A 27,411-nucleotide genomic window follows, 5' to 3' on the forward strand; every position below is an offset into this window, starting at 1 on the left:
TACTCTGCTCTTGTGAGACCCCACCTGGAGTACTGGGGCCCCCAACATAAGAAGGGCATGGACCTGTTGGAGCGAGTCCAGACGAGGGCCACGAAGATGATCACTGGAGCACCTCTCCTATGAAGTCAGGCTGAGAGAGTTGGGGTTATTCAACCTGGAGAAGAGAAGGCTCCAGGAAGACCTTATTGCAGCCTTCCAGTACTTAAAGGGGGCCTACAAGAAAGCTGGAGAAGGACTTTTTACAAGGGCATGTAATGATAGGACAAGGAGTAATGGCTTTAAACTGAAAGAGGGTAGATTTAGATTAGATGTAAGGAAGAAGTTCTTCACGGTGAGGGTGGCAAGGCACTGGAACAGGTTGCCCAGAGAGGTTGTGCCTGCCCCCTCACTGGAAGTGTTCAAGGCCAGGTTGGATGGGGCTTTGAGCAAGCTGGTCTAGTGAAACGTGTCCCTGCCCATGGCAGGGGGGGTGAACTAGATGATCTTTAAGGACCCTTCCAACACAAACTATCCTATGATTCTATGAAACAAGGTAAATTGGCTAGGTGTGATCTGGGATATTGGGTTGAAACTTCAAGTGATGTAAAATCAGTCTTGCTCCATTAATGGTAACAAAAAATACCAATAAACTAGACAAAGAGCTGTAGAGCAGGAGGGAGCTACAATGTGGAGTTGTTAAGCTTTAAAACTAGTGCATAGTGAAGGACACTACATGTGTTAGGCTACAATTGCAAAGCCAAGGAAGACAGTCTTCCCTTGAAGAAATAGATCTGCCTTGGAGAAGTACCTGCATGGGGCTGGGATGGCCATTTCCTCCAATCTCTCCAAGACACAGCCATTTCCTCCAGCCTCACCAAGGCATGACCATGTCCTCCAGCCTTGCCAAGGCATTCACATTTCCTCCAGTCTTACCAAGGAATGGCTGTTTCCTCTGGCCTCACCAAGGCATGGCCGTTTCCTCCAACCTTACCAAGACACGGACATTTCTCCAGCTTCACCAAAGCATGGACATTTCCTCCAGCCTCGCAAAGGCACAGATATTTCCTCCGGTCTCTCCGAAACACGGTCATGTCCTCCAGCCTCACCCAGGCCTGGCCATGTCCTCCGAACTTGCAAGGCATGGACATTTCCTCCAAGCTGTACAAACCACTAGAGCGCAGCATTCGCACACGCAACCACCTCCTTCAACAGCCTTGCAGAACCAGATACTGGTAGCTGGGAAACTGCCTTCAAATGCCCTCTCTCTTTCTCCAGGAAAATGGTTTAAACTGGCAGCCTGTGAACTAGACAAAGCCCAATGCCTTTGTGTCACAGAACCCTAATGTCTGAATGCTCCTTATTGTACCAAGTCACTGGCATGAAGTTAAATCTGAGTTGCCAGTGCTCCCTGCAGCCCGACCACAGCCTCCTGTTCCCATGGTTGTAAAAGCCAGAGTGCCTTATTCCAGCTGCTCACATGTACATGTGCTTCTGGGCATTGAGAACACACACTGAAACAGTAGCTGGACTGCACATCACGTTCTTCACAGGAGAATGAGTCTGTTCAGTCCATCGCTGCAGGGTGGTAAGGTGCGTGCAGGGAGAGGAGGGTGGACAATAAAGGGAACATGAGAAAATAAGCAGAGATCACACTTTTATTGTATCAGACATGTAATTAGAAAGCAGCACACAGGCTGTAGATAATAAAACTTAATGTATTATTAGCCCAGCAAGCAGTAAATTCACAGTCTCACTGTTTCAATGATTTAACTGCACTGAAGGCAAAATACTAACTCCATCATGCATTAGAACAAAATGCTCTTCACTTGGACTCCTTCTTGCTTCATTTTAAAAGTGTTTTATTACTTAATGAACTCTTGCTGTTCTGCAATTAGTAGCCCCACACACCTCTTTGTTCTGGTTGCTACCAGGCTCAGTGGAGATTAGTGTCTGTAGAAAATCTGACTACATGATCATAATAGCCCTGGTGACTTTTAAAATACTTAAGCTGAGCTGTGGAGTTTCAATGCAACTCTCTCTCTTCCCAGCACCCATATCCATTAGCTCCATCCATTAGCTGGGCTTCCAATAGGAGAGAAATCCAGGCATTGAGGTTTGAACTCAAAGCTTGATCACAGCCACAGATGTCCCCTCTGCAGCAGCAACAGACATTAATTCAAAGGCACAAAGCCTCCAGTAGCACAGTTCCAGGGACTGGAGCACCACAGCTCTAAATGGGGAAGCAGCATGTGGTCGTTGAGGCACCCAGCTGCCAAAGATGAAGCTGTGAAATGTATCTAGTGGAGCCTCTATCACACCAGCAATGAGAATGTGAAGTTACCATGGCATGTCCCAGATTTTGTTCCTCTGCCATCACTTTCATATGCAGAAGCTACCTTGGCCTGGGAGGCCATTCACTCGGGTTCTGGTTTGCTATTTTTCCAGGTTTGGCACAGAAACAAGAGCTTGTAGTGCCTTGGCTGGTGGTGGGCATTCCTTGGCTGCTGGTTTTGATGTAAAAAGCTCCTCCGGTTTCTTTTCTTTTGGGCTGTTGCTGTGTCTGTCTCTGCCACTGCTGGGTGACTGGTGCTGGTTCCAGCATGGCTTTGCTTACTGCAGGTGGCAGAGGGGCTACTTTCTTGCACTGCTGCTGGTCTAGCTGGGAGGACATCCTCCTTGCAAGCCGGGGACTGAGAAAAACAGTATAGGAAAAAAGAAAATCCAATGTTTTTAAAGACATTAAAATTGCACTTTTTTTCTTTTTGTAAAACAACAAACCAAGAGAGGAAAGAAAAGCAGCAGCAAAATCAGCACTTTTGCACTAGAAACACTAGTAGCTTCACCGTCATCTGCATACAGGTGTTAGAATGAAGCAAACTGTGAGAGCTCAAAATTGTTATGACTAACTCAGAGCAATGGAAAGGAGAAGATCCAAGATAAGTCTCTCGAGCCTGAAGACCAATAATTGCCCCTCCCAAGCTATCTTCCTGCTGTATATTCATCTGCTCAACGTCCCTTTCATTACTCAGACCTTGTCAGATGATCCCTTTTCCAGCACTCAACTGTTTTAATATTGGTTTGCAGTCCAAACACCTCTGAGGACACCCATGTTGGATCAAAGCTTGTTTTGTCAGACACAGCATTCGTGCAAAGCTGTGAGACTCCTCAAAATCTTCCCAGCTGCTCTGGGATTTACTCTTTCCTTTTCCTCCCCAAGGAGTTTGTTCTATCGCCCAGAACATGTTATTAAATCAGATGCTCAGGACACACTAAGCTTTTAAAATTTCTTCTTTCCGTAGCAATTTAGCTAACAGAGCAGTTTTAGGATTATAATGAAAAGCATGTTTGTATAATCTCTGAGTCCTCTGGGCCTGATTCTCTTCCTATAATCACCTTGTGCAATGGTGTAATGCCATCAAAGTCACAAGAATGGCATAGGTATAACCAAGATTATCTCCATTGATCTGTGGCATTACATAGATGCAGAAACAGCTGGAGAAGAAACAATTTAAATCCTAGAGCCTGCAGCTCCCAAAATTTAATCTCAATTAATTCTATTTGCAAATGGAAGAGTCTGAAATTGCTATCACCAAACTCTAATCCTACAGTAAGTCATATTATGGCAAGTCTAATTAACAGTATTTAATAGATTCACCAGAATCAAACTTACCCAACTCACCAGTGAAGCAATTAATCAGTGCAAAGACAGTCTAACAGACTTGGGAGTCAGACAGGTCCTTATATACCCCAGGAGCCCTACCTCCCAGAGAGAAGGGCCTGTGCTGTACATGCTGTACTTTTTTTCACAGCTCCAGAATGGCCCCATTTGCAGAAGCAGGTGATTTTTCCTGACCTTTAGGAGAGAAAACTCCCCATTCTTAGGCATTTTCTATTTTAGCAGCAGAAGGCTGTTGTTTTGGCCACACCTGAAGCATGAAATCTTGTTCTTACTCAGATGTTTTCCAAATGCTCTACTCTAAAGCCCCATGGCTTCAGCCCTGCCAGAAACAACAACAAAAATAACTCAGGCAGCAAATTCACACAGAAATTTGATATGTGCAGCCTGAACCTCAGGGACATTCAGGGTCTTTTCTGACTTCTTTAGGAGCATAAAGCAAGCTTAATCCAAATGCAAGCGGTGCCCTGAGAACCTCCCTGTTGCACCAGGCACCTGCCTGACCACTGTGCAGCTGATACTCCAGCAAGCTAGTAATTCATCCCCTTCCAAGAGGGCAGGGAAGCCTGAAATATGGCACTGTACCCCAGCTCACTGTTCTCCAGCAGCAGCAGCACTGCAAAGATGAGCACAAAGCTAGCGTGACCCCCAGGCTGCTCTACTTTACAATCACACATCCTGGTGTATGGGCTAGAAAAGGCTGATGACAGGCTAAACTCCAACAAGTTCATTCCTGAGTGCAAGCACATGAATGAAGCAACTGAGAATTAGGCTCTTTGATGTGATAGCTGACTGAAAAGTGTTCCTGTTGTGCCCATTGGGTTTACAGTGAGGCAACCTGTTGTACTCAAGAAGCACAGTAATTCTGCAGAAGCAGTTAGGAATACATTTAGGCAGGGCATTAGGAGAAGATTTTCAAGAAGCAGTGCAAGGAGACTCTGGAATAGGCTGCCAAATCAGAAAATTGGAATCAAAATATGGAACAAGCTTTACAATGGAGGTTGTTGCATTTATGGAAGAAGTTCTATAACTATGAATGCAGAGTCACAGGCTTAACTCAGTGATTCAGCCATGTGCATCTCTTGAGAGTTGTTAAACTAATCCATTGATATAGGTTTAATAGGAAATCCTCTGGTTCCTGGGAGGATCAGGTGCTGTATTTTGGCAAAACCAAACAGAAATCACTCATGAAATAACAGGCAGAAAAAAAAATACTGAAGCATGGATACTTCATACCCAGTACTTGGATATTACAACATTTGGCCATGCCTGTGGGTGACCAGCTTCTTGTCTTCTGTAGCATGACCTGACACCCAGACTTCAGCGTTAGCAGAGAAAATGCTTTAGTGACTGGATTCACAGGCAGACAAACCGATACTAGGAAATTCAGTAACAGGTAATTATGTCTTTTGTCTCCTGAGATGAGTTAATCAAGATGTCCACCCTGAAATGATGACAGACACAATAATAAAGAACAAGATGGGCTGTTAACGAAACAGTGTCTAATTAAGCCATCAGGGCGATCCGGGTCTTGGGAGATCCAGTTCAGCAACTTCTGAATCACACCAAGACATGAAATCCAAGAGTGCAATAGTTCCCTCAGAATGTTTTCTCTGTGCACAAAGGTTCAAAGTACTGGATGGAGAAAAATCAAAGAGCATCCATACAGACGTGAGGATCACAGCAAGCATTTCACATCTTGAGCTGAGTTTCTCTGCAGTGGTCTTCACTTTTAAAAAAGCTGATCCTTTTTTTTCAGAGTGAAGCAATACAGCTTCAGGACCCTTAGAGATATTGAGACACTCATCTCAATGATAAACCAGATAAAGTTGACAGCTACAGACCTTCATTTGGAGCTGCTAGCATAACTGCTGCATACCTCCCAAGACATCTTACTTTTGGGGGCTTAATTACCTGATCAGCATTTGCAAGGCCACTGTTGGGCTGATAGCAGCACAGCACCTACCCAAGCTGTGTGGGAGCTGGAGTAGCATCTTCTGTCTAGGAAGGATGGGCTCAGGCCGGTATTTATCTCACTTGTGGGTTATGTTCCCTGGAATTAGTGGTACAACTTCAGTATCGACTGGGAGCTGAGCCAGGCTCCAGCAGGTGAGAACTGAGGAGCTGCTTAGCTCCACGTTCACTGTAAAGCCACCTTACTCAATGCACGTTTCTCCCATAGTTTGCCAAATATTTAAGTAAGGCAGGTTTCACTGCATATGGCATTTGCCTCTAAAAATAGTCTTTGTGCAATTCACATGGAAGGGGAAAGCAATTACACCTCTACTATGGGAAAAACATTCACTCCCTTTCCACGAGCTGACTTCAGAGCCTCTTCAGTGATAATTACCATCATTTTTCTGCTGAGGTTGCTGACATGGAGGTGAAGTGACCTTCCTGAGCCTCTCCAGACCTGGATCCAAACCAGTGTTTGCGGTCAGGACAGCCCCACCTTCTGATCTCCAGACAGAGTTCAGGTCATCTCCCTTCCAGCTATGGAAAGTGATTTTCTTTAATCACTTGATGTTGCAAGTTGAGGCTGGAAATTTGACACCTAAATATTCCAGAAATCTCACTGCTTGCTTAAATAAAAGCAATGTCTCAACACAGAGCCGTGGCTGTACACCCTGTAACAGTCTTTGCCTCAACACTGCTCCACAAGTGCTACGTGCCCTGTTTCTCTCAGGTGCTCTAATTGATGGACGTAACAAAGGTTACTGAAGCTCTGACCTGAAGATGCATATTCACTTGTGAATATTGCACAAATATTCAAATGCAATGTTTGATCTAATGAAATGCACTGTCTCCTTTCGAACCCAGCTGCTCTGTCCTCTTCAGGCCAACAAGTGCAATGATAAAACCCACTTTTTTTTATGAATCTGAGCTTATTCCCTCTCTCTTCATGATTTGATGGGCTATATTCAAGGAGCATATCTCAGCAGAAGGGCTACTTTGATAACCATGAAGCATGATGCTACCTAGAAAGCAGACAGGCAGGTTCTCCACTGCTGGAAAGTGTCCTAGTTCCTGCCTTCAGCAGAGAGGCAACTGCAATTTGTACCAGCAGAGCAGTAGGTGAGGCCTGAGTCAGGGTTAGGTCTTGGGCTGGGATATTCTCGCTAGGAAAGGCTGGCGACTAAAACTAAGCAGCTTCCAGAGCCAGCCAGGCAGGCAGCAAGGCTGGGCCCCACCTGCCATGAGGTAAGAAAGGAAGTTGCATGGATGAAGTCACGCTATAGGAGAAGAAGATGTGGTCCTAAAATTCAGGTGTTCTGTCCTTCAGTTGCCAAACGATTATTAACAGAGGAAGTTACACCACAGCTAGAAACAGCTTCTTACACTTGCAACCCAGGAATCCCAACTGGTGACAGGTACCAGCTCAGCGTGTTGCAACGATTGTATCTCTAGTGCATGCGCTGATAGAGGCTCTGGTAAAATGGTGGAGACAAGACAAAGATAGTCCCAAGACAACCAAATATGATGAAATTCACCTCTGTGTGGTACGAGTTGTCTCCGCTGCTGAAAATAATCCTACCATCAGAAATTAGGACTGTTTGACTTGTCTCCTGATAGCTCCCTGAGATTTTGAGGGTAATAATCAGTGAGCTATTTTCACTCAATAAACTTTTTTTACACGGAAATAAACTGTAGGGAATAAACTGTATATGCTACAAGCTCCCTTTATTTCACATGTAGATTGAAGCCTCTTTTCAAATGCCATCCTGGCACCTAAATAAGACCAGTGTCCAAATTCCATTTGGATGTGATAAATCTTGTATATTATCAAAAAAACGCTTTACTTTTCACATGATACATGGAGATAAACTCAGTTCCCTCTTCTGTCACATTTAGATGGCTGGGAGCTGCATCTCCTGTACCATGGAAAATAATATGCAATCAAAATTGTGTTCTGAAATGAAAGAAGAGTGAAATCTATTAAGATCTTCATGGGGAAAAAAAATAAACCCATCCATCATGAGTTTATAGAATGACAAGAAAGTCACTTTAGAGAATTCATTGATGAAAAGCAGGTGAGAGAATGTGGTAGGTTGACTCCATCTCAGGCAGACCCAATACAGAGACATACAGATTAGCCCCCCTGTCTTAAACTACAAATACATCCTAAGAAGTGAGGGCATTAGCTGACATGAAATGACTCATGCATGGGTTGAAGTGGAACCACGCTGACTGACACTGCACCAAGACCCCTGATCTTGATGGGGTCTGCAATGAATGTATTAACCTGAGGGTATGACCTTTATTCACACAGCAAGTTTTTTGTTAAATTGGATTAGTCAGAAAGGGGAATAAAATGCATTCTGCATCAAAAGCCTCTCTTTACGATGCCTACGTGTAAAACAAGTCTGTGGAGGAAATGCACAACATCAGTTGTGAAAGAATGACCTCATTACCTAGGAGGACTCATTCCCAGAAGGCAGGGCTTTGAAACCATATAAAAGTTCTCAAATCTCTGTGCTCCACCATCCACTCGACTTCGTGCTTCTCCCTGTTGACTGGTTGGGTAAGTCAGAGAATACTGATACTTTTTTGTGATGTCTATAATTTTACTGCTTGGCTTAATGTAGAGAGACTCTGTAAAGAAGTGTTTTATTTGATACCTTTGAATATGCAAAAGATTTCTGCAAAGAAGAGAAATTGTGGGCATTGGGGTAGGACAAGCAGTCTTGGAATGAGTCTACAAGGCAAATTCAGATTGTGCATAAATGTGAGGATAGTCAAGTGCTAAATTAGACCCTTTCTGAAGAAGAGATTAGATAAAATTATATTGGTTTAACAATAACTGATCTGGCCTCCAGGGAAGGAGAAGGTCTAAATGGCCTCCTAAAGCTCCCTCCAAATCTATTTTCTGCGATTCTGCTATTCATAACAAAAAAATTTTTTAACCTTCAATTTCATTGAAGAATTATTTTGCAAAAGATAGATTTGTGAGTGTGAGGGGCTGTAGGGAGCAGAAGGGTGAAAGTATTCCTAGTGTGCCGTTTCATTTATGCTAACCATGTCAAGAGCAATATATTAATTTGGCTTAAGATCTTATCAGGTCCTTATAAAGAATATAGCAAGAGACAAGTGATATTGATCTGGAGGATCTAGGAGGATGTAGAAGCGAGGAATGAACTTACTTTGAGGATGTGCTGAGGGGAGTAGACAACATGGGGAAGAGAGAACAAATTTGCACACTCTCACATGAGCTGTGTTGGTGTTAGTCCTGCAGTGAGGGGACTTAAAAATGCCCCTTCCAACCAATGCTTCTGTGATTCTAACCTTTTATTTGTGCCCTTAGATTGTCTTTAGAAAAACAACAGCACAGGCTTTACCAAAGACACAGCACCAGTCCAGCTGAGCCTGGTGCCTGCCTTGAGCAGCCCACAAAACAGAGTGTTTCATAAATTGTTAGGAAAACCCATTTGGCCTGTTGCACATTACTAGCCTTGGGAGAATAAATCCCTCCTGATTATTCTGATTCATGCGACCTACATGTATTATTAGTGGCCATGATAATCCAGAAACATAGGGACGCATTACCACTGCTAATTCTTTCCATGACAGTTGGAAGGACTGTGCCACAGGTAACCTCAATCCATTACATCATCAATGAAATCAGAGTGAAACCAGAACAAGAAGAGTTGGCCTATTGTTACTGTAAAGACTCTTAATACTACAGAGACATCTCAGCTTACTGGTGAGGTCCACCTTGAGGCCTTAGCACCTCAGGTTTCTAATCCCAAGTAAAATCTGGAAACCATTTTAAAAGGGGCAAAATCAAATGAAGTATTTCAGTTTTGTCAACATAAAATATCCTGTTGGGCCCAGATTTATATTCTTCTACTTTTTGATACACCAAATGTTTTTAAAGGTTTGTCTTCAGCATTCATTATTTTTTTATTATTATTTTGACTTTCTGAAACCGCTATCAAACCAGCAGATCTGTTATTTGCCAGCTCCTCTCATCAATTCCCCAGGACAGAAATGAAAGGGAGTTAACACATTGGGAAGAGCTAAGCAACAGGAGGAAGGTCTCTGAAGTGTAAATCAGCTCCAAGTTCAAAGGAGTGGCTCTACCTCAGTTAGACCTGACAGGGCTGTCCCACATTGCAGAATGGAAAGGAACAAGATAAGACAGAGTCAGAGCAGAAGCTGAAAGGCAGGATGAAAAAGAATGAGCAATTCATAATTCTTTCTGAGCCAACCTGCCTTGGGAAACCAAGGGCAAGCTAAGAGAACTTTACTCTCGCAGTTGATTCATGTTTCTTATAATCATTTCATCCCTATCCCAATACAGTTCATTTAGCAGACACAATAACACTCTGACATTTCTTTCAGATAATCTTGTTTCCTGCAAAGATGTCTTTGAATCAAATGCAAATCAAGCAGGAAATCACCCTCCCACCTGGCCTGAGCAAAACTATTTCAAAGCAAAGCCAAGAGCCTGAGCCGTGCACTGAGCCAGTCCCATGTCCACAGCAGCAACCTGAAGTCCAAGCCCCAACACCTTGCCCAGAACCAGCCCCGGTAGTAGTGGTACCATGCTCAGAAAAAACAGTGCCATTGCCAACACCAGTGCTGGAACCATGCAAGGGAGAAACACCAGTGGCTGAAATACCCAACTGTCCACCCCAGGAGCAGCAGCAGCAACAGCAATGCAAGCTACCACCAACTTTCCCACCTGTGTCATGCCCTGAGCCTGTTCCATGCCCTGAAGAGAAATCAGTGTGTAAAGAGCTGCCTGTGCCAGGCCCTGTTTCCTGCTCTGAACCAACTCCATGTGTGCTGGAGAAGCAGGAGTGCAAGGAGATCCCTGCGCCAGTTCCTGTCACCTGCTCAGAGGATGCACCATGTCCCCAAGAGAAGCAGCAATGCAAGGAGATTCCTGTACCAATCCCTGTTCCATGCCCTGAACCTGCACAGTGTCCCCAGGAGAAGCAGGAATGCAAGAACATCCCTGTGCCCACCCCATGCCCTCTAGAGAAGCAGGAGTGCAAGGAGACCCCTGTGCCAATCCCTGTTCCATGCCCTGAACCCACACCATGTGCCCAAGAAAAGCAGCAGTGCAAGGAGACCCCTGTGCCAATCCCTGTTCCATGCCCTGAATCTGCACCGTGTCCTCAGGAGAAGCAGGAATGCAAGGAGATCCCCGTGCCAATCCCTGTTCCGTGCCCTGAAGCTGCACCTTGTCCCCAGGAGAAACGGGAATGCAAGGAGATCCCTGTGCAAATCCCTGATCCGTGCCCTGAACCTGCACCATGTCCCCAGGAGAAGCAGGAGTGCAAGGAGATCCCCATGCCAATCCCTGCTCCCTGCCCTGAGCCAGGGAAGTGCTCCCTTCCAGAGGATTGTCCTCCCATTGAGCAGCAGCAGTTGAAGCAGCCCAGCCAGTGGCCACCCATGCAGAAGTAACTTGCAGCTGACAAGGGAAGCCCTGAAGAGAGAAGATTGCAAACCCAGACCTCCTCTCCCCATGTCTCACAATCAGAGGTCATTTTCCAAAAGCCTTTTACTCACTGTAGAATTTCTGTTAAGAAGCATAGCTTCCAACTCTACCCCCCAGCTAACGCTACCATTACCCTGTACTAACAGCCATAAGCTAACTGACACATCAGGACTGTTGACAGATAATAAGGCTTCAAGCAGTGTTGTAGGCATGTGCATTCAGCTTTCCAGCGGCCTGAATTTCTGCCCTCTCCCAATCATCCCACTGGCTTTTAAAGGCCCAGAGAGAGACCAAAGAGCATGATGGCACGCACGAGTCAGGGTTCATTAAGCTAAATATTCAAACTTAACCCAAAAGCAGTTAGGGACCTAGAGCTCATCGTCCAGACCCACACACTGCCTCCTGGTTTTCATGCCTTCCTCCCCAGCTCCCTGTACGCAAATGCCATCTCCCACTTTGCATTTAGGGGTTTTGCCTATTAATAATAGGATTTGAGGTTTGTGCAGGACCTCCTGCTAAGGGGTTCTTGTCAATGGCAACAAGACTTTCTGAATCATGAATCCATAGTGCTGAATATTTTATGCAATTTACAAAGTCCATTGGGCTAGAGGAAATAGAAAGATTTTTACAAAAGAGCCATCACCTCTTAATTATCAGCTTAGCTGAATTGGTAGTAATCAGTGCTTTCCTCAGAGAGCTCACCCTGGATTTTCTAGGATGTGTAAAAGAACAGCTCAAGCTGAGATTATTTATGGAAAATATATAGATAATTAAATCCAATCTAGACATGTTTTGAAATAGATTAACCTCAGGCATGGCTTCCATCTCTTAGAGAGGATAAAGGAGGAAGCATACACAGTGCTGTCTCAATTACACCCTGGAACACGTTTCACCACGCAGTGTTGTTGCGTATGTATTTGGTACTTATCTTTAACTATTTTAGGCTGATATTGTATCCAGGATTTATTTCACTGTGAAAATCAACAATAAAAATGACTTTGAATACCAAGTTGTGAATATTTTTTAATAGTTTCTGCTTAAAAAGATGAAAAGGAGCCTCAGCTTGCAACAGTCAGTCATTTTTAGGCTCAAAGCTGGGTGAATCAGGACTCAGAAACTTGGGTGCTTGCAGGGCACCCACATGCCCAGGTTAGAGAACCTGCAAGAGCCCCTGCACTGCGTTAGTCCATTGGGTTGGCCAATAGCACCGAAATACCTCTCAGCAAGACACCCCATCCAAGAGCATGTCACATGGCCTCTGCTCACACCAAGCTGCTCCGTGGTCAGTTTGCCCAATTTAAACATACTTACAGCTACTCGGTGACCTTCAGCAGACATAAGGCATGGGCATGTCTATAAGGCATGGGCATGTCTACAAGGCAGATTGCAAGCACAAGCAAATGAGTTTTTCCCACGCTTCGGATGAGCCAGGAAAGATGTAATCTCACTAGTTTGGCCCTGTACCTGTTAGGTGGGTGTTAGATACATCCAACTTCACCGTCTGATCACAGAATCACACCAAGACACATGGCTTCTGGTTTGCAGAGCAAGCTTATGTCTGTCTGCCAGACACCAATATCATATCATTCAACAGTTTCTGTATTTATAATTTTTTCCTCCCCTACTCTGCCATACAGCTGACTAGAAATCAATTAGCCAAGCCCATACATCCTGCTGAGAAACCAAAACATTCTGAATCATCTTTCTGGTCCTTTTAAAATGGAAACTATTCATTCTGAGCAACCAAAAGCTTCCTTTCAGTGTTAAAGACTTCCAAAGACTGTTTTCCTACAGTAGAGTTGAGACTCTAAAACCACAATTAATAGTTTTGATAGATCCACAAGAATATACTCTAGATTATTATATCCTGCAGAAAACAGAGTTTCCACAGTTTTCTCAGGTTGTTTATTCAGGATGATTGCCCTGAGATGGGAAGCACATTGATCCTGAGCCAGTTTTGACTCCCAGGCAGCAGGTCTCCCCCAAAGGACCACAAATTTAAATGGTCTTTCTAGAAATTGCATTCATTTTGTGTCCTGTTTGCACTAGACAATTCACATTTCTGGTCCACTTGGTCATCATATGAACAGCTGTAGGTTTCTGGATCTATTGGAAATAAAAATTATGAACAAATCATTCCTTGGGAAATCTGGAAGGCAAATGTGTGTGGGTCCCTGGGTATGCAAGCCTTGTATACAAGTCTATGTTTAAAGGTAATTCTTTGGCTGATAAAAGAAAGCAACAGAATGAATGACACTAGTAAAGTGAAAACAAAAAATATCAGGAAGCAAGTAATGAGGTTACTTATAATTTTATTGTAGTATGTCCCAAATTAAAGATCAGAAGAAAACACCCCACAATTATTTTTTTTTATACAGTAGAAGATGAATAAGTCCAAGTTAATGAATTGCATCTCTCTGTAATTTCTGCTTGCAAACAAAGGAGGCATGCTGCAAATTTCTAGCTGTTCTGGCAGAGCCAGCAGACAGAAGGAGGGCTTTGCAATAAGCATTGCATCTTCCATGGCACTTTGTGGCCATTACTGTTAGTGCTACTTCTGCTTTGGGCACTGCTGCTGCTGCTGCTGCGGGATGCTCTTCACAGGACACTTAGCTTGCCCTTTTGGGGGCTGGCATTGCTCCACACTCTTTGGAGGACACTTTTCCTGGCATTTTGAAGGTATTTGCTGCTGCTGTTTCTGCTGGTGGGAAGACATCTTTGCTAAGCCTGGAAGAAAACCAAGGTGCTATTTCAGTTATTTTAAGCCTTGCACACTTCTCCTCTCTGGATATTGCAGTTTCAGTCAGTGCTTTGACACCAAACCAAGAGTGAAGAGCCTTTAGAAGTTAATCCTCCCAGCAAAATCACAAAAAACCCCCCTTGGAAATCCCTGAGGATGCTGCTGTTCAGACCAAATTTGTGTTAGTGACTCCAATTTGCTGTAGCTGCCCCATATTGCTTTTCTGGGTTCCAGTTATGGTTAGCCTCTATGGAGATCAGCCACTCTGCTGAGGCCTCAGGGCATAACTATATATAAGCATAAATGAATATGAGGCAAGCACCATCCTAACAAAATTGTGATCCAAACAGGTAAATGGCTGCAGAGGGAAGAGAAACAATGAGAGGGGTTTTCCTTCCCCCCCCCCCCCCCGCCGTTCACTGTTTTCTGAACATTTCAACTTTGACAAACTAAAAAGCAATACAAATTTTAATGAAAGCATGCTTAGTTCAAGGAGTACCTCAGAGCAATATTTAAAACTAGTCAAAGAGGAGCAGAAAGCCAGTGACTGCTCAGTATTGCAAATATATTGGAAGAGAAAAATCATTTGATAACAATCCCTTCCAGCAACAGCCATATCTCTGCTCAGTTCATTGAATGCCTCAAAGCAGGAGCCATGTCTCCAGCTGTTAAACACAGGTGAACTGTCCTCCTGCTCAGTGAGGATGTGATGTTATATAAAGAACTGAAACTCAGAGCCCTAGAGATCCAGAAGACTGCAGGGATCAGCCCATGGCTGCTCAACAGATGCAAAACAAACTGCCAGCAGATGCCATCCTTTGGTAGCCAATACTTAATACCCAGTGGTTATCCACAAGGATTCTTATCAATTGGGAAAGAGTTACGAGGGTTTACTGGTCCAAAGAGTCAGCAAGCCACTGTCTGGAGCCTCAGAAAGTCTCAACAAAATAACAATACATTTTTCACCTGTATGGAGGTGAAATTGCCAGGGAGATGAGCTGAAAACTGTTACTAGACACACAAAATAAAGAAAAATCACCCAGTCTCCCAAGAACAGGGCACCAGAAACCCCCACCTATATAGCTAAAAGTGCATACAGGGACTCACCTGGTGTCTCCTGCTGCTAGAGGAAGGGAAGAAGAGGCCACTCAGATTAATAAGCCTCCCATATGGGAGGCTTTTATATGCTTTCAGAAGTCAGCCCCGGGAGCTGATGACAACAGATTAACTTGATGACCAGAATCTTTCACAACCAGAACCTGCTCCACCGACACCTCCGTACACCTGGACTTCAGTCAAGGTCTGTGAGAGATGCCTCCTCTTTCAGGTGCGGGGGATTTGTTGTTTTTAATGCAAGACACACCCAATCTGGTAATAACTGGCTAATTTATTAATAATTCATCTTGTCCTGACCTTGGGCAAAGATCCCACAACCAAACTCAGATTTGAGAGACGGCTCAGATCTGCTCCGGAGCTAGCAGAATATGTTTGCATAACGTTTAGGTGTTTCCTGATAGTTCTGCCTGTAATCACCAGGACAGATCTCCAGCTGGCATAAATCTGAGTGAGGTCAAGGAGGGAGGGCTGTGTGCTGCATCCCAGCTCCTGGGAAGGGCAGCAGGTCTGTGTATGGCAGCCTGTAGTTTGGGGGTTTGCTCCTGTCCTCCATTTTCCTTCCCCAAAAGCGGAATGAAACATTTTATGTTGCCACAAAATTAGAAAGCTTTCACCTTACTTTTTTCTTGCACTTTCAAGTAGCTTTTCACTGAAGCAGCTAAAACCTCTTTTTCACAAACACTGGGTTTGGCTTGCTGAAGTTGTGGCAGAATTTTTTTTCTGGGGATTGATCTAAGTTTCATAAAAATGTCGATCCCCTTGAAATTTTTCAAGGAAGGGAGGAACAGAGAAAAGTTTCAATGGAAACATTGTCTTTAGCGCTAATGGAAAAGGTAGTTCAAGCCTCCCTTGACTATTCCTTAATGCTATGCCCTGTGGGGTCATATTCAGCCCTAGGAATTACAGCCCAGTCTCCATTACAGGTGTGTGATACATGGAGAGATGATGCACATGGCTTCCACTGGGTGTAGAGGAGCAGAAGGTGCTAATGGAAACAACATCATCCCATATCTTAACATCCCTCACTCATGCCTGATTTACCAGGGGTCTTAATGACTCCAAGGTTGACATAGACCAAATGTCACGAATTTGTTGTAAATACACAGGGGAATCTTAGCAATGCTCAGAACTAACCACAGATGCATAGGTGAGCAGTGTGTCAGGGCTTTTGCAACATATTTTCCTACAGGCACAGGAAGCATGATGAGCACAAACCAACAGGTCTCTTCTGCCGCTTCCTCTGGGGTTCTTAGAGCTGTGTGCTCCCACCTATGATTACTGTGCCTGGTGAAATGCTCACACCAGAGAGGGAGAGAAGAAAGAATTTTACATTACTAACACAGCTGATAGAGCTGGATGAAGATGCTTGGAAATCAGTCATAGGTGACGAACCTCTGGGATGGATCTCATTATTAGCTGCATATGACTTCCTGACTAAGACTTTTTCCATGCCTGAAAGGGTGCACTGACACTACACATGCGGCAGCAGTAAGCAGTTATTAGCGAGGCAGAGTTCACTGCTGAACCCCCAAAGGTTTGCATTCAACGGTAGGAATTAGAGGTGCACATTCCTAGTCTCCCCCTCCATTTTCATGCTGTTGAATATCTGGTCCACCTACCCCTGCTTTGTCTATCTCAGCTGAAAGGTGTGTTCAGATGTAGAATTTGTTTGCCTTACTGAGACATATTTTGCCTGTCATTATTCCTGTTTGATGGTGTCACCTTTTGGTGTTGACAGAAATAGCACAAAAAGGAATCTACTGTCAAGCTCTCTACACCTGCACACAAGGTTTTATTAAAAGCTGATTTGGTAACAGTGTTTACACACACCTAAATATAACTCTTTTCTTTTCTAGATTAGATATCCTCCACCCTTACCATAATGATATGGTAGGTGGATAGCAATTCTCTACATCCCAGACATGGAAATTGTGTGGCCATCGCAGAGACAGGTAATCAAGTCACATGCACAGTATGGAAGACAATGGGAGCATTACTTCTGAAACTCAGCATTTAAATGGGTATAATATCCTGCCAGATAATGGGCCTCCTTCAGTTTCAAAATTATGACTTCAAATAAAGAAGATGCATTTATAAGTGAATTAAAATATTATTGCACCTGCCAGATGTTAATGAACCCAAAATGCCAACCACTCTATCAGTCAGGGATGTGACTTCTCCTCGTTGCAGATGGGGAACGGATAGATAACAAGAGTGAGACCTGCCCAAAGCCACACAAAGTATCTGCAGCAAACCTGGGAACAAAACTGCAATCTTGCAGGGCTCAGACCTGTTCCTAAACCACAAAAAGATTCATCTCCTGAAGCCAAATCCCTTACTTTCTATATTTAGTCAGTGAGGATCACAGGAAGAATTAATCAAAAATACCATTTTTGTCTCCATCAGAATGTTTTTAACAAATAATTAAAACCCCAGCAAGAACATTTCAATTCCTTCTTTTTTGGATTTGGGGCTTTCTTACACTTAAATTTACCTTTTATCAGTTTCTAAGATTTGCCTCAATCCAGAGAGATAAAAATCAAAATTATATCATTAATGAAGATGAAAATTAATTTCTATCATTATTTTCAAGTAGGATAAAAATCATTTTTTTGTATCTGTCAGAAAACTATTGACCAGCCGATGTTTTGCTTATAGCATTAGAAGACGTTGCTCCACATTATAATGCATGCTCTCTGTGTTTACAGCACTGCATTTCAGGCACAAGTCCTCCACAATCATAGCTGCTTTTTAAAATGAAGATTAAAGGAAGATGTTCTTGGGTTCAAAGACATGGAAACAAGGAGATGAAAGAAAGACAGAAGACACATGATGCCATCAATGGTCAATTTTTATTGCTACACATAGACATTAAAAGACAAAAGGACATATGTTAAAAGACAAGATGAGAATTAAAGAATAGAAGGGGAGACATCTTCCAACATCAACTGCTTACAGCATAGCCATTGCTAAATAACTTCCCAAGATAGCCAGCAGTATAATACTGGCCAACTGCAGTTACCAAGAAAAAGGTGCTGAGATAGCAGTAGCAGAGTGTCATAGGAAGCAAAGATACAGGCTGGAAATATTCAAAGAAATATTTTCCAAGACAAAGAGAGCATGGGGTAACCAGATCAGGAGAGGTCTCAGTATGTTGCAGATGGGTCTGTAACTTGTTTTTCATTCCGCAGGTGCTCATGAGCCTATGGATATTGCAATGCACTGACACACCAGGGCTGCATGCAAGGCTCATGCATTAAAGCAATCAGCATGGGTGAGAGCAGACCGTGCTGCATGGTTCCAGGCACACCGTCTCGCAGGAATCAACGCACTTGGTGGCACACACCTCCACACATGGGGGTGGGCAGGGCTCCACGCACTTGGTGCAGCACTGGGTGATGCAGGGCTCCACACACTGGGTGGTGCACTGGGTTGGGCACTGAGTGGCACATGGCTTTATGCAGACGTCGATGCACTTAGGGGGGCAGATATCCACACACTGGGTGCTGCAGGGCTCCACGCACTGGGTGCTGCAGGACGTGGTGCACTGGGTGGCACAAGGCTCTACACACTGGGTGGTGCAGGATGTGGTGCACTGGGTGGCACAGGGTGTTGTGCAGACCTCTACGCACGGTGTGGAGCATGGCTTCACACAGACGCTGCCGCAGGGCTCCACGCACACCGTCTTGCAGGGCTCCACACATTTGGTGCATTTCTGCACACAAATGGGAGGGGGCAGGCAGGGCTGTTTGCACTGCTCATAGCAAGACATCCTTCTGAGCTGCTGGTAAAGCTAAAGACAAAGATAAAAAGAGAGATACAAAATCAGGACACTCATCTTTTCTTCTTGAGCCACAATTCACAACCTGAGCTCTTGAAACATATATAGCAGTTAGTTGTTGGACCAAGAAAATAACTGTTAGAAAAAATTGCATTTGTGAATGATTTCTGGATTCAGACATATGCAGCTAACACTACCAGATTATTCCTTCCTTTCTTGGGAACCTGCAAGCATCACTGTTATGGAGACAAGAGCCATAAACCCTGAATTTTATAAAATTGCCCACAGTTAAACTTTGCAGAAGCCGTAGCATGAAAACAGTTAATTTCCTATTTTCTTAATTAAATCAGCAAATGTTCCAGGGCCCATCTTTTGCTTATCATTTCTTCAGTTTCTCATGCACACCACAGCTCATATCTCTTTTTGTGTAGATGCTGAGCTGCTAATGCCCAAGCATAAAGCCAAAAGACCACAAATTCAGACACTATCCCAAATCCTCCAGTGGTATATCATGGTATGTCATTGGAGTTGTATCAAAATTCAGGGGCTCATCCTTTCATAAGAGAAGCGTTGGCCCAGAGGTTGCAGCTCCTATTTCCAATTCATTTCCTCATCTTGACTTCTCCCAGATGTCTCCTGCAGCTTTGCCCTCGGGTATTTTCCAGCTTCCTTCTCCCAGATAATGCTTCTTCCCACCCATCTCTTTTGAAGTCCCAAGACTTACTCTGCAGCATCCACTAATTTATTTAATTTCCAGACTTAAGGAGGTATGAAAAAATTAATGAAGATAGAATACAAAGGAGGATGAGAGACAGTCACAGTTTCTAAAGAGGTGACAGGACATTTGCAAGCTACTTAAGGAAGAGCAAACTCTTTTTTTAGAGTCGAACATCCTCTCCCCCATTCCAGGACAAATCCTGGAACAGAAACACCAGAAGCAAAGCTCTCCTGTGATCAGTAATACATTCTCTTGACCAGAACAACCAAGTAACACAGCCATCACATTATTCTCTGATAAATCCAAGAAAAACTTACCAGTTCACCAACGCAGATGAGTGAGGGAGAAGTCAAATGAACTGGTGTGCACATCAAAATGCAAACCTTTTTATATGGCTTGCATGGCGTCAGCTCCGGAAACAAGGGAGCCCAGGGGTATGGACACCTGACCACTAACTACCTGAACAGGCTCCACCTACACATGCTTTACATATTTGTTTACATCCTAATTTTTGATGGAAAAGGTCTTCCAGGAAAAACATGTGATCCTGAGCAAATTCTGCTTCCACATAATACCCGAGTCATGTGGTTCCCAACAGGAATGACATAGTAATTTTTAAAAATCAGGTACCAGATTAATTGCTTTTCAAAAAAGATTTAATACACTTGGATATTTTCATCTCCTTATTTCCATAAATGTCTGAATGATACCTTAGGTTCTTTCCAGTGCAGTAAGAATGGATAGCTATTATTAGGGAAGATGAACGATTGATCTGATTTACTATGAGAAATATCATGTCCTAATTCTCATGGTAAGAAACAGCTAATCCTACAGTGGGCCATCAGCGTTTCCACAAACTGTTGAGGTATCAGTTTCTCTAATACCTTTTTAATCATTAAATACATCCATCCCATTCCTATCCACCTTCTCTTAACAATATTCATGCTTGGCAATGCCAATAGGGACACAACTCCTGTTACCTTGAGTACCTCTTCAAGCCATTCAGGGCAAAGTAAAGCGGCACTCATTTTAAAGGTATTTTTCACAGCCAGAGCAGTGTAAAGGGCTTCAGTTTAAGCGTAATTTAGGCCCAGGACTCCATATTAGTGTATTGAAGCCTTTTGCTGATCATGAGATCTCACTCAGCTCTGCAGCATAGAAAATCTTTATTTCTCTGGGATATTCAAATCACAGTGGTGGAATCAGACTACATTTAGGATTTAGGTGACCAAATTCCCCAATGACATCATTTACACAAATGCTAAATGGGAAAAAAAAAACAACACCAAACTCCAACCTGTTCAGCATGAGCAGTGCATCCTGTTTACACTGGAAACCAGGAGTCCCGCTGGAGAATTGCAGGCATCAGCACTGGTTCCTTTCTAGTGTTTACATGGGGAAACCAGAATCCCTGTCCTAAGCTCATGTAAGCTAATGGATTTGCAGTGCTTTTGACATCCTCCCAGCAGCACCTCATGCTTTGTTCACTCTTTCCACTCCTCTTCATTTGCTGGACAGAGTCAGTGCATCACATGCAGTTTCTCCCCAGTAAGACTCATACTGCTGCACTGGTGGCTTTTATAGATAGGAAGGAATAGGGACTTTTACAGTGTGGTCTAGACATCAGCTTCATTGTGAGGAGAAACATCCATGACTGCATCAAATAGACCCTGCAGATTGTAAAACAGAGAGCAACTAGCTCAGATTTAGGTGTCTAATATTTCGACAGATTAATCTCTCCCCATCTTCTCCTCCTAGAGCTAACCATGCTGGGTAGTGCTGAGCAAGGAATTATCCTCCAGTACTTTTAGGTCCCCTCAAAGCAGCAGCCTCCAACACTTACCTTGCCAAGGAGTTTCTCACAGTCCGGATTGTACAGTTCCTCATGTCTTCCTAGGGCTCCAGGCTCACCTCTAAAACCAATGTTGAGGACCGGTCCTACATCTCCCTTACTATAGTGGGTTATTGTATACCCTATTGTTATATTGGATTAGCAAGAAATAGTAATGACTTCTAAGAGAAATAGACATTTTAGGAGATATAAATTGATCTGCATTTGTAATATGTGAGAACATCAGAGGGCTGGATTATTATTCTTAATTATTTGTGGATTTCTATTACATTTATGAGCAATTTGGTGATTTTACTAGTCACATTAATTTCAGTGAGTCAGGACCCTACAGCAACATCCTTTCATGGCCATCCTCCTTTGGCAAAAGTGCCGAAAAGAGGTGATTTTTTTTTCCAAATCTGACACTTCTGGGATCTATTTAATTAAATGGCATATGTTGAGGTCTCTTGCAGGACCAGAGGCTGGTGTGATGGGTAGTGCTTTGATGAAAAGAGCACAACAGAGCACAAACCTGAAGCAGAAGAGGTTCCTGGAGCCCAGAAGGAGACAGACTCCCCTACCCAGAGGTTTGTGTGGTGCTGCAGAAGAGGAGCCCCCTGAGCACTGTATTCTGGTGCTCAGGAGAATATTTCTGAAAAACTCAGTAAAAAAGAACATGGGCAACACTTTTGGCTTCCAGTAATCCAAGAGAGACTTCATATTTCACCACCAGGACCTACCAAATATGGAGCCATATCAAGATTGGAGCCATTTTCTTACAATCATAAAAATTTTCCCTGCAGACATGAAACACTGCATAGTCTCGGAGACATGATTGTTAATTTCAGGATGTGCAGATGTCATCATTTTTGATGGAAACATCTCAAACTGAATTTTTTTCCCCATGCAGCTGTTTAGATATGCACCATTTGGGGCTTTCCGGCTGGATTCCCGCTAGGAAAAAAACCCAACACCTATTTTATAAACTGCTGAACACTTTGCTTTAAAAATATGATACCTCTGGATTTCTTTGCATCCCTTGATTTACCTAAAAGCCTCCAAAGTAAGCTTTCTTCCTCTGTGGCACCCAACACTGGTCAGCATCAGGGATTTCATTTTGCTTATGTGCAGCATCCCATATAGTACACTACCCACATTTTGGTGAGCAAAGCATTTTTCATAGGAATCAAGAATTCTCCCCATATTCTCAGCACAGCAAGGCCTTCCCAGCCCACTCTCCTGCACTTTGTTGCAATTAAATCTTAAAGTCTGGGGCTTCATTACACCTGACTTTCCCTTCTCATCATTGCCTACCACAACTGCCCAGGGAAGGTGCAAGGGTGTGATCCAGCACCAAGGGCAGCTTCTAGGTGAGGCTGGTCTCCAGGCTGCTAGTCCATCACTTGCTCCGGCTTTGGAAATCATCACATAGCTGAGATGCCAGGAGGCTGAGTGTAGAATGCAATTAGCCTCACATGAAAACAAGTGGCTTGTCTAGTCCATGCCCTAGGGAGTATTTGATCAAGTAATTAGATCATTACTTCTGGGGCTGAGAGGAACCCAAATATGGCACTATCTGTCTCTTTTCCTGTTTACTCAGGAAGGTGAGTGCTCCATGAAGAATGATAAATGAGCATCTGAATGCAATTAAATCTGAAAAAGAGGAACTAGCTGTGATTATGAAAAAATCTCTCATCTGTTTTATCTTTTGCCTTCTGACTATCACAGATATTTACTTTGATTTTCCCAATATTTTAGAATGGGAATCTAGGTTTCCTTAGGATTTTTTACATTACTGAATAAAACTGTGTCCTGATCTCTGAGGAATACATTTTAAAGCTCAGAGCACATTGCCTGAAAGAGCAAGAACCGTGGGCCTACTACAGGTGCTTATGCTGAACAGCATAAGTAAGCAGCATGCCATCAGAAGATTGCTACAGAGAAACAGTTTAAGGGAAAATCTTATCTGAATGCCATTTTTTCCACCTACAGTTTCTTATTTCCCTGAAGATTGTTGATTTGGGAGCAGGAGCAAAGGAAATCATTGATTGCACAGAACCTTTTAATGAGTTTTAAAGGAGTTTTGGAGTCAAATCAGACCTCCACAGAAGGGATGATTAGGAAGCCTCAACTGGTTTGGTACTTCTATTGTGTAGCATTTGTGCTTATTGCCTAGAGCACTTGCCGAAGTGCAGACACAGGCTGTGGTGGGTGCTATACAACCAGTGGTGAGAGCCAGGGTCTGCCACAACCTCTTGAGAGAGAAGGACAGAAACAGAAGAGCCGTGAGGTGGAACAATTTGTCTGAGGCCGGATCTCCCCAACCCACGTGCCATGTCATGTCCATTGGGTATGATTTTTCATGTCCTACTGTTGGTCAGACTCCTCTACTAGAAAAAGTGAGACAGTGATAATTGCAGGTTAGTAACCAGCCACATGTCCTGGGGCATCATTAAAGAACGAGCCAGTGGGTGCGCGCAGAGAGAGCTGCACCCATGTCTGCTGCTCCAGCAGCTGGTCTGGCTTCCCCTGCAGTCTGCTTCCCCTGTCTCTCCTCCCTTCAGCAGTTGCTGCTAAGCCCAGTCCAACTCTGCACCATCTCTGCCCTGGATACCTGCAGGACATTACCCTTGGCCTGTGTAAGAGGGTGACTTTGAGTCCCTGAGGACATTGCTTTACTCCTGGGTGACCAATCTGCAAACAAATTTGGTGCTAAGGAGGAAGCACTGGGATCCTGTTAGCAGATATTCATGGAGGGTTACCAAAATTGTCCAAGACACCTTGCTAATACTAATAACACTTCTGCAGAATTCAGCAGTGAGTGAGTCTGCGTCAATCTCCCTAACTGATGAGGCTTGCCCAATTGCCACCAGAGACATGGAAATAGAAGTCAATTGCGAAAAGCTCAGATAGGACCTCTTACACATGGGTGATGGTCATGAGGCACAGTCTCCCAGACCTGCTCATTTTCCCCTCATTAGTGGCTTATTTACCCATTGCTCATAATGGAACATTTCATCTCTGCCTATGGGATGCAGACACAGCTGGCCCTGAGCAACTCCAGCTTTGGAGGAGCACTTCAGCAAATGGTTGGGTTTTCAAAGTCTTTTCAAAACCATGGGAGAGTGGTGCTTCCTCGTGATGTACAGCATCCCCTCTCCCAGCAATGATCTGGGGTATTCCAGATGAGTCCCAGGTCTCCAGCTATTGCCTTAGACCTCCCCATGCATTCTAGCAGGAGCTGCCAATCTACAGAGGTCAGGCTTTTTTGAAGAAATTAAAAGGAGAACATGTGAGTCTGGGGGAATGCAAAAGTGAAGGAAACACTTGCAGACAGCTTATGCCAAGATTTTTTTTTTTTTTTTATTGCTTCATACAAGAAAAGGAGAAGATCACAAGAAAGAACAAATGGGGAAATTCATCCATCCACGTCAGTGCAAAGAAGAATTACAGAATCTTTCTCCCAGGCAATATTCCTGGGGGCACAAAATCAATTAGTTACATGTTACAAGGAAAGGCATTGTTCTTGAGGTAAATATAGCAGAAATGATGCAGAACATAAGGAAAACCATTTGAGGATTTAGTCTTCCTAGGACAGGAAGGGCACTAGGGAAGCAAGGATGGGAGGAAGATGTTGGCAGGTGCAGGGATCTGCAAACCATTTTCATTCCTTAGCCTTTGGAGACTCCACAGGGCAACGGCACTGCAGAGTGGGATCCCCTTGCAGCTCCCACCACAGGAGCCCCTCATGCAGCCCCTCAAGGAGCCATGCATTTATGACAGCAGACATCTGCGCATGTGATGGAGTAGTGCCGGCCACAGCCAGAGGTGCATACACCCGTACACAGCGGGGGGCCTTGTGCAACACAGGCAGTGGGACAGGAATCCACACACTTCGTAACAGCCTGAACATCCCCACAGCACGGATCCATGCATGTGGTGGTGCACTTGGTCACTTCCTCACAGCACGGATCCACACAGGTGGTGGTGCATTTGGTCACTTCCTCACAACAGGGATCCACGCATGTGGTGGTGCACTTGGTCACTTCCTTGCAGCAGGGCTCCACACACGTGGTGGTGCACTTGGTCACCTCACTACAACAGGGATCCACACATCTGGTGGTGCACTTTGTCACTTGCCCACAGCATGGCTCCACACACTTAGTAGTGCATCTGGTCACACGTCCACAGCACGGATCCACACACCTGGTAGCACACTTCATCACTCCTCCGCAACATGGAGCCACACACCTGGTGGCACACTTCACTCCTCCACAGCAGGGATCCACACACCTCGTGGTGCACTTGGTCACCTCTCTACAGCATGGATCTACGCATCTGGTGGTGCACTGGGTCACTCTGCCGCAGCATGGATCCACACACTTAGTGGTGCATCTGGTGACACCTCCACAGCATGGATCTATGCACCTGGTGGTGCACTGTGTCACTCTGTCACAGCATGGATCCACACACTTAGTGGTGCATCTGGTGACACCTCCACAGCATGGATCTATGCATCTGGTGGTGCATTTGGTCACTTCCCCACAACATGGATCAATGCATGTGGTGGTGCACTTTGTCACTTGCCCACAGCATGGTTCCACGCATGTGGTGGCACATCTGGTCACAGGTCCGCAGCACGGATCTACACATCTGGTGGTGCACTTGGTCACTTCCTTGCAGCAGGGCTCCACACACGTGGTAGTGCACTTGGACACCTCACTACAGCATGGATCTATGCATCTGGTGGTGCATTTGGTCACTTCCCCACAACATGGATCAACGCATGTGGTGGTGCACTTTGTCACTTGCCCACAGCATGGTTCCACACATGTGGTGGCACATCTGGTCACAGGTCCGCAGCACGGATCTATGCATCTGGTGGTGCACTTGGTCACTTCCTTGCAGCAGGGCTCCACACACGTGGTGGTGCACTTGGACACTTCCTCACAGCATGGATCTACACATCTGGTGGTGCACTTGGTCACTTCCTTGCAGCAGGGCTCCACGCATGTGGTGGTGCACTTGGACACTTCCTCACAGCATGGATCTACACATCTGGTGGTGCACTTGGTCACTTCCTTGCAGCAGGGCTCCACACACGTGGTGGTGCACTTGGACACTTCCTCACAGCATGGATCTACACATCTGGTGGTGCACTTGGTCACTTCCTTGCAGCAGGGCTCCACGCATGTGGTGGTGCACTTGGACACTTCCTCACAGCATGGATCTACACATCTGGTGGTGCACTTGGTCACTTCCTTGCAGCAGGGCTCCACACACGTGGTGGTGCACTTGGACACTTCCTCACAGCATGGATCTACACATCTGGTGGTGCACTTGGTCACTTCCTTGCAGCAGGGCTCCACACACGTGGTGGTGCACTTGGACACTTCCTCACAGCATGGATCCACACACGTGGTGGTGCACTTGGTCACTTCCTCACAGCACGGACGAACACATGTGGTGACTCTGAGGGAGCATGGATCCACGCACCCCGCAGCCTGTGTCACATCAAGATTACCCAGGTTCACATAAGTGGTGGTGCCCTGAGGAATCCTAGCATAGCAGCAGGGATCCAGACATTGAGGCAAGCTCTGGATGTTACAGACAGCGCCACAGGGATCCACATATTTTTTCATGGGGAAACTCTTCACCAAGATGGTGGGAGGTGGAAGGCAGAGCTGTCTCAGTTGGCAATCATTTTGGCAACGCATCTTTGAGGGAGGGGTAATGTCTGAAAGCAGGAAAGGAATATACTTTGTGGAAAACGGAGACATTCAGCTTTCACAAGGCTATTTTACACAGATTTAAACTACACTTTTTCCAGCAGAATACTGAACAATATACTGGGAAAACAGCCTGAAATCCATAGCAGGACATTAACTCCCCATGAAAGCATTTTACACAAGTTTGTAGCTACTGGTTGCACATACATTTCAAACAACTTCTTCTCAAAACAGGAAAGAAAAGTGGTGTTATTTGGACTAGATTATATTGCAGGGTCTGAAGTCATGACAGTCCCCACCTCTCCACAGCTCCCCTTGGTTTGGGATTAACTCTTTGACAGTACTTCCTTATTTCCACCTGAAAAGGAGACTACTAGGCTTCTGATAGTGC

General features: G+C 44.6%; 3 protein-coding genes across 7 annotated transcripts in view; 1 reads left to right on the forward strand and 2 right to left on the reverse strand.

Annotated features, from left to right (window-relative positions):
- The first annotated feature begins 10,018 nt into the window (after positions 1-10,018).
- Positions 10,019-11,071, forward strand: LOC126041350 (keratinocyte proline-rich protein-like). The gene has a single exon (XM_049806889.1). The coding sequence runs from the start codon at positions 10,019-10,021 to the stop codon at positions 11,069-11,071; it is 1,053 nt and encodes a 350-aa protein (XP_049662846.1).
- A 7,155-nt stretch (positions 11,072-18,226) lies between these two features.
- LOC126041277 (proline-rich protein 9-like) lies at positions 18,227-19,831 on the reverse strand. Its single transcript, XM_049806706.1, has 2 exons — positions 19,778-19,831; positions 18,227-18,754 (listed from the first exon to the last, which is right to left on the reverse strand). The coding sequence occupies exons 1-2, from the start codon at positions 19,829-19,831 to the stop codon at positions 18,227-18,229; spliced, it is 582 nt and encodes a 193-aa protein (XP_049662663.1).
- Positions 19,832-24,940: 5,109 nt separating this feature from the next.
- Positions 24,941-27,411, reverse strand: part of LOC126041355 (keratin-associated protein 10-4-like) — a 44,228-nt gene continuing 41,757 nt past the window's right edge. For all 5 annotated transcript variants that reach the window (XM_049806897.1, XM_049806899.1, XM_049806900.1 and 2 more), the window contains one exon: positions 24,941-27,028. In XM_049806897.1, coding sequence (XP_049662854.1) covers positions 25,050-27,008 — 1,959 coding nt within the window. In that variant the 5' untranslated portion in view covers positions 27,009-27,028 and the 3' untranslated portion in view covers positions 24,941-25,049. The remainder of the gene's footprint in view (positions 27,029-27,411) is intronic.

Source organism: Accipiter gentilis, chromosome 7, assembly GCF_929443795.1.
Source record: "Accipiter gentilis chromosome 7, bAccGen1.1, whole genome shotgun sequence".
In the NCBI taxonomy this organism is placed as follows: domain Eukaryota; kingdom Metazoa; phylum Chordata; class Aves; order Accipitriformes; family Accipitridae; genus Astur; species Astur gentilis.

Bases quoted from the DNA above. Each gene is read 5' to 3' on its own strand.
- LOC126041350 (XM_049806889.1), top strand. From the start codon at position 10,019: ATGTCTTTGAATCAAATGCAAATCAAGCAGGAAATCACCCTCCCACCT.
- LOC126041277 (XM_049806706.1), bottom strand. From the start codon at position 19,831: ATGTGCACACCAGTTCATTTGACTTCTCCCTCACTCATCTGCGTTGGT. The intron at 18,755-19,777 runs GTAAGTTTTTCT...CTTTGTCTTTAG, and splicing joins TCATCTGCGTTGGTGAACTG to CTTTACCAGCAGCTCAGAAG.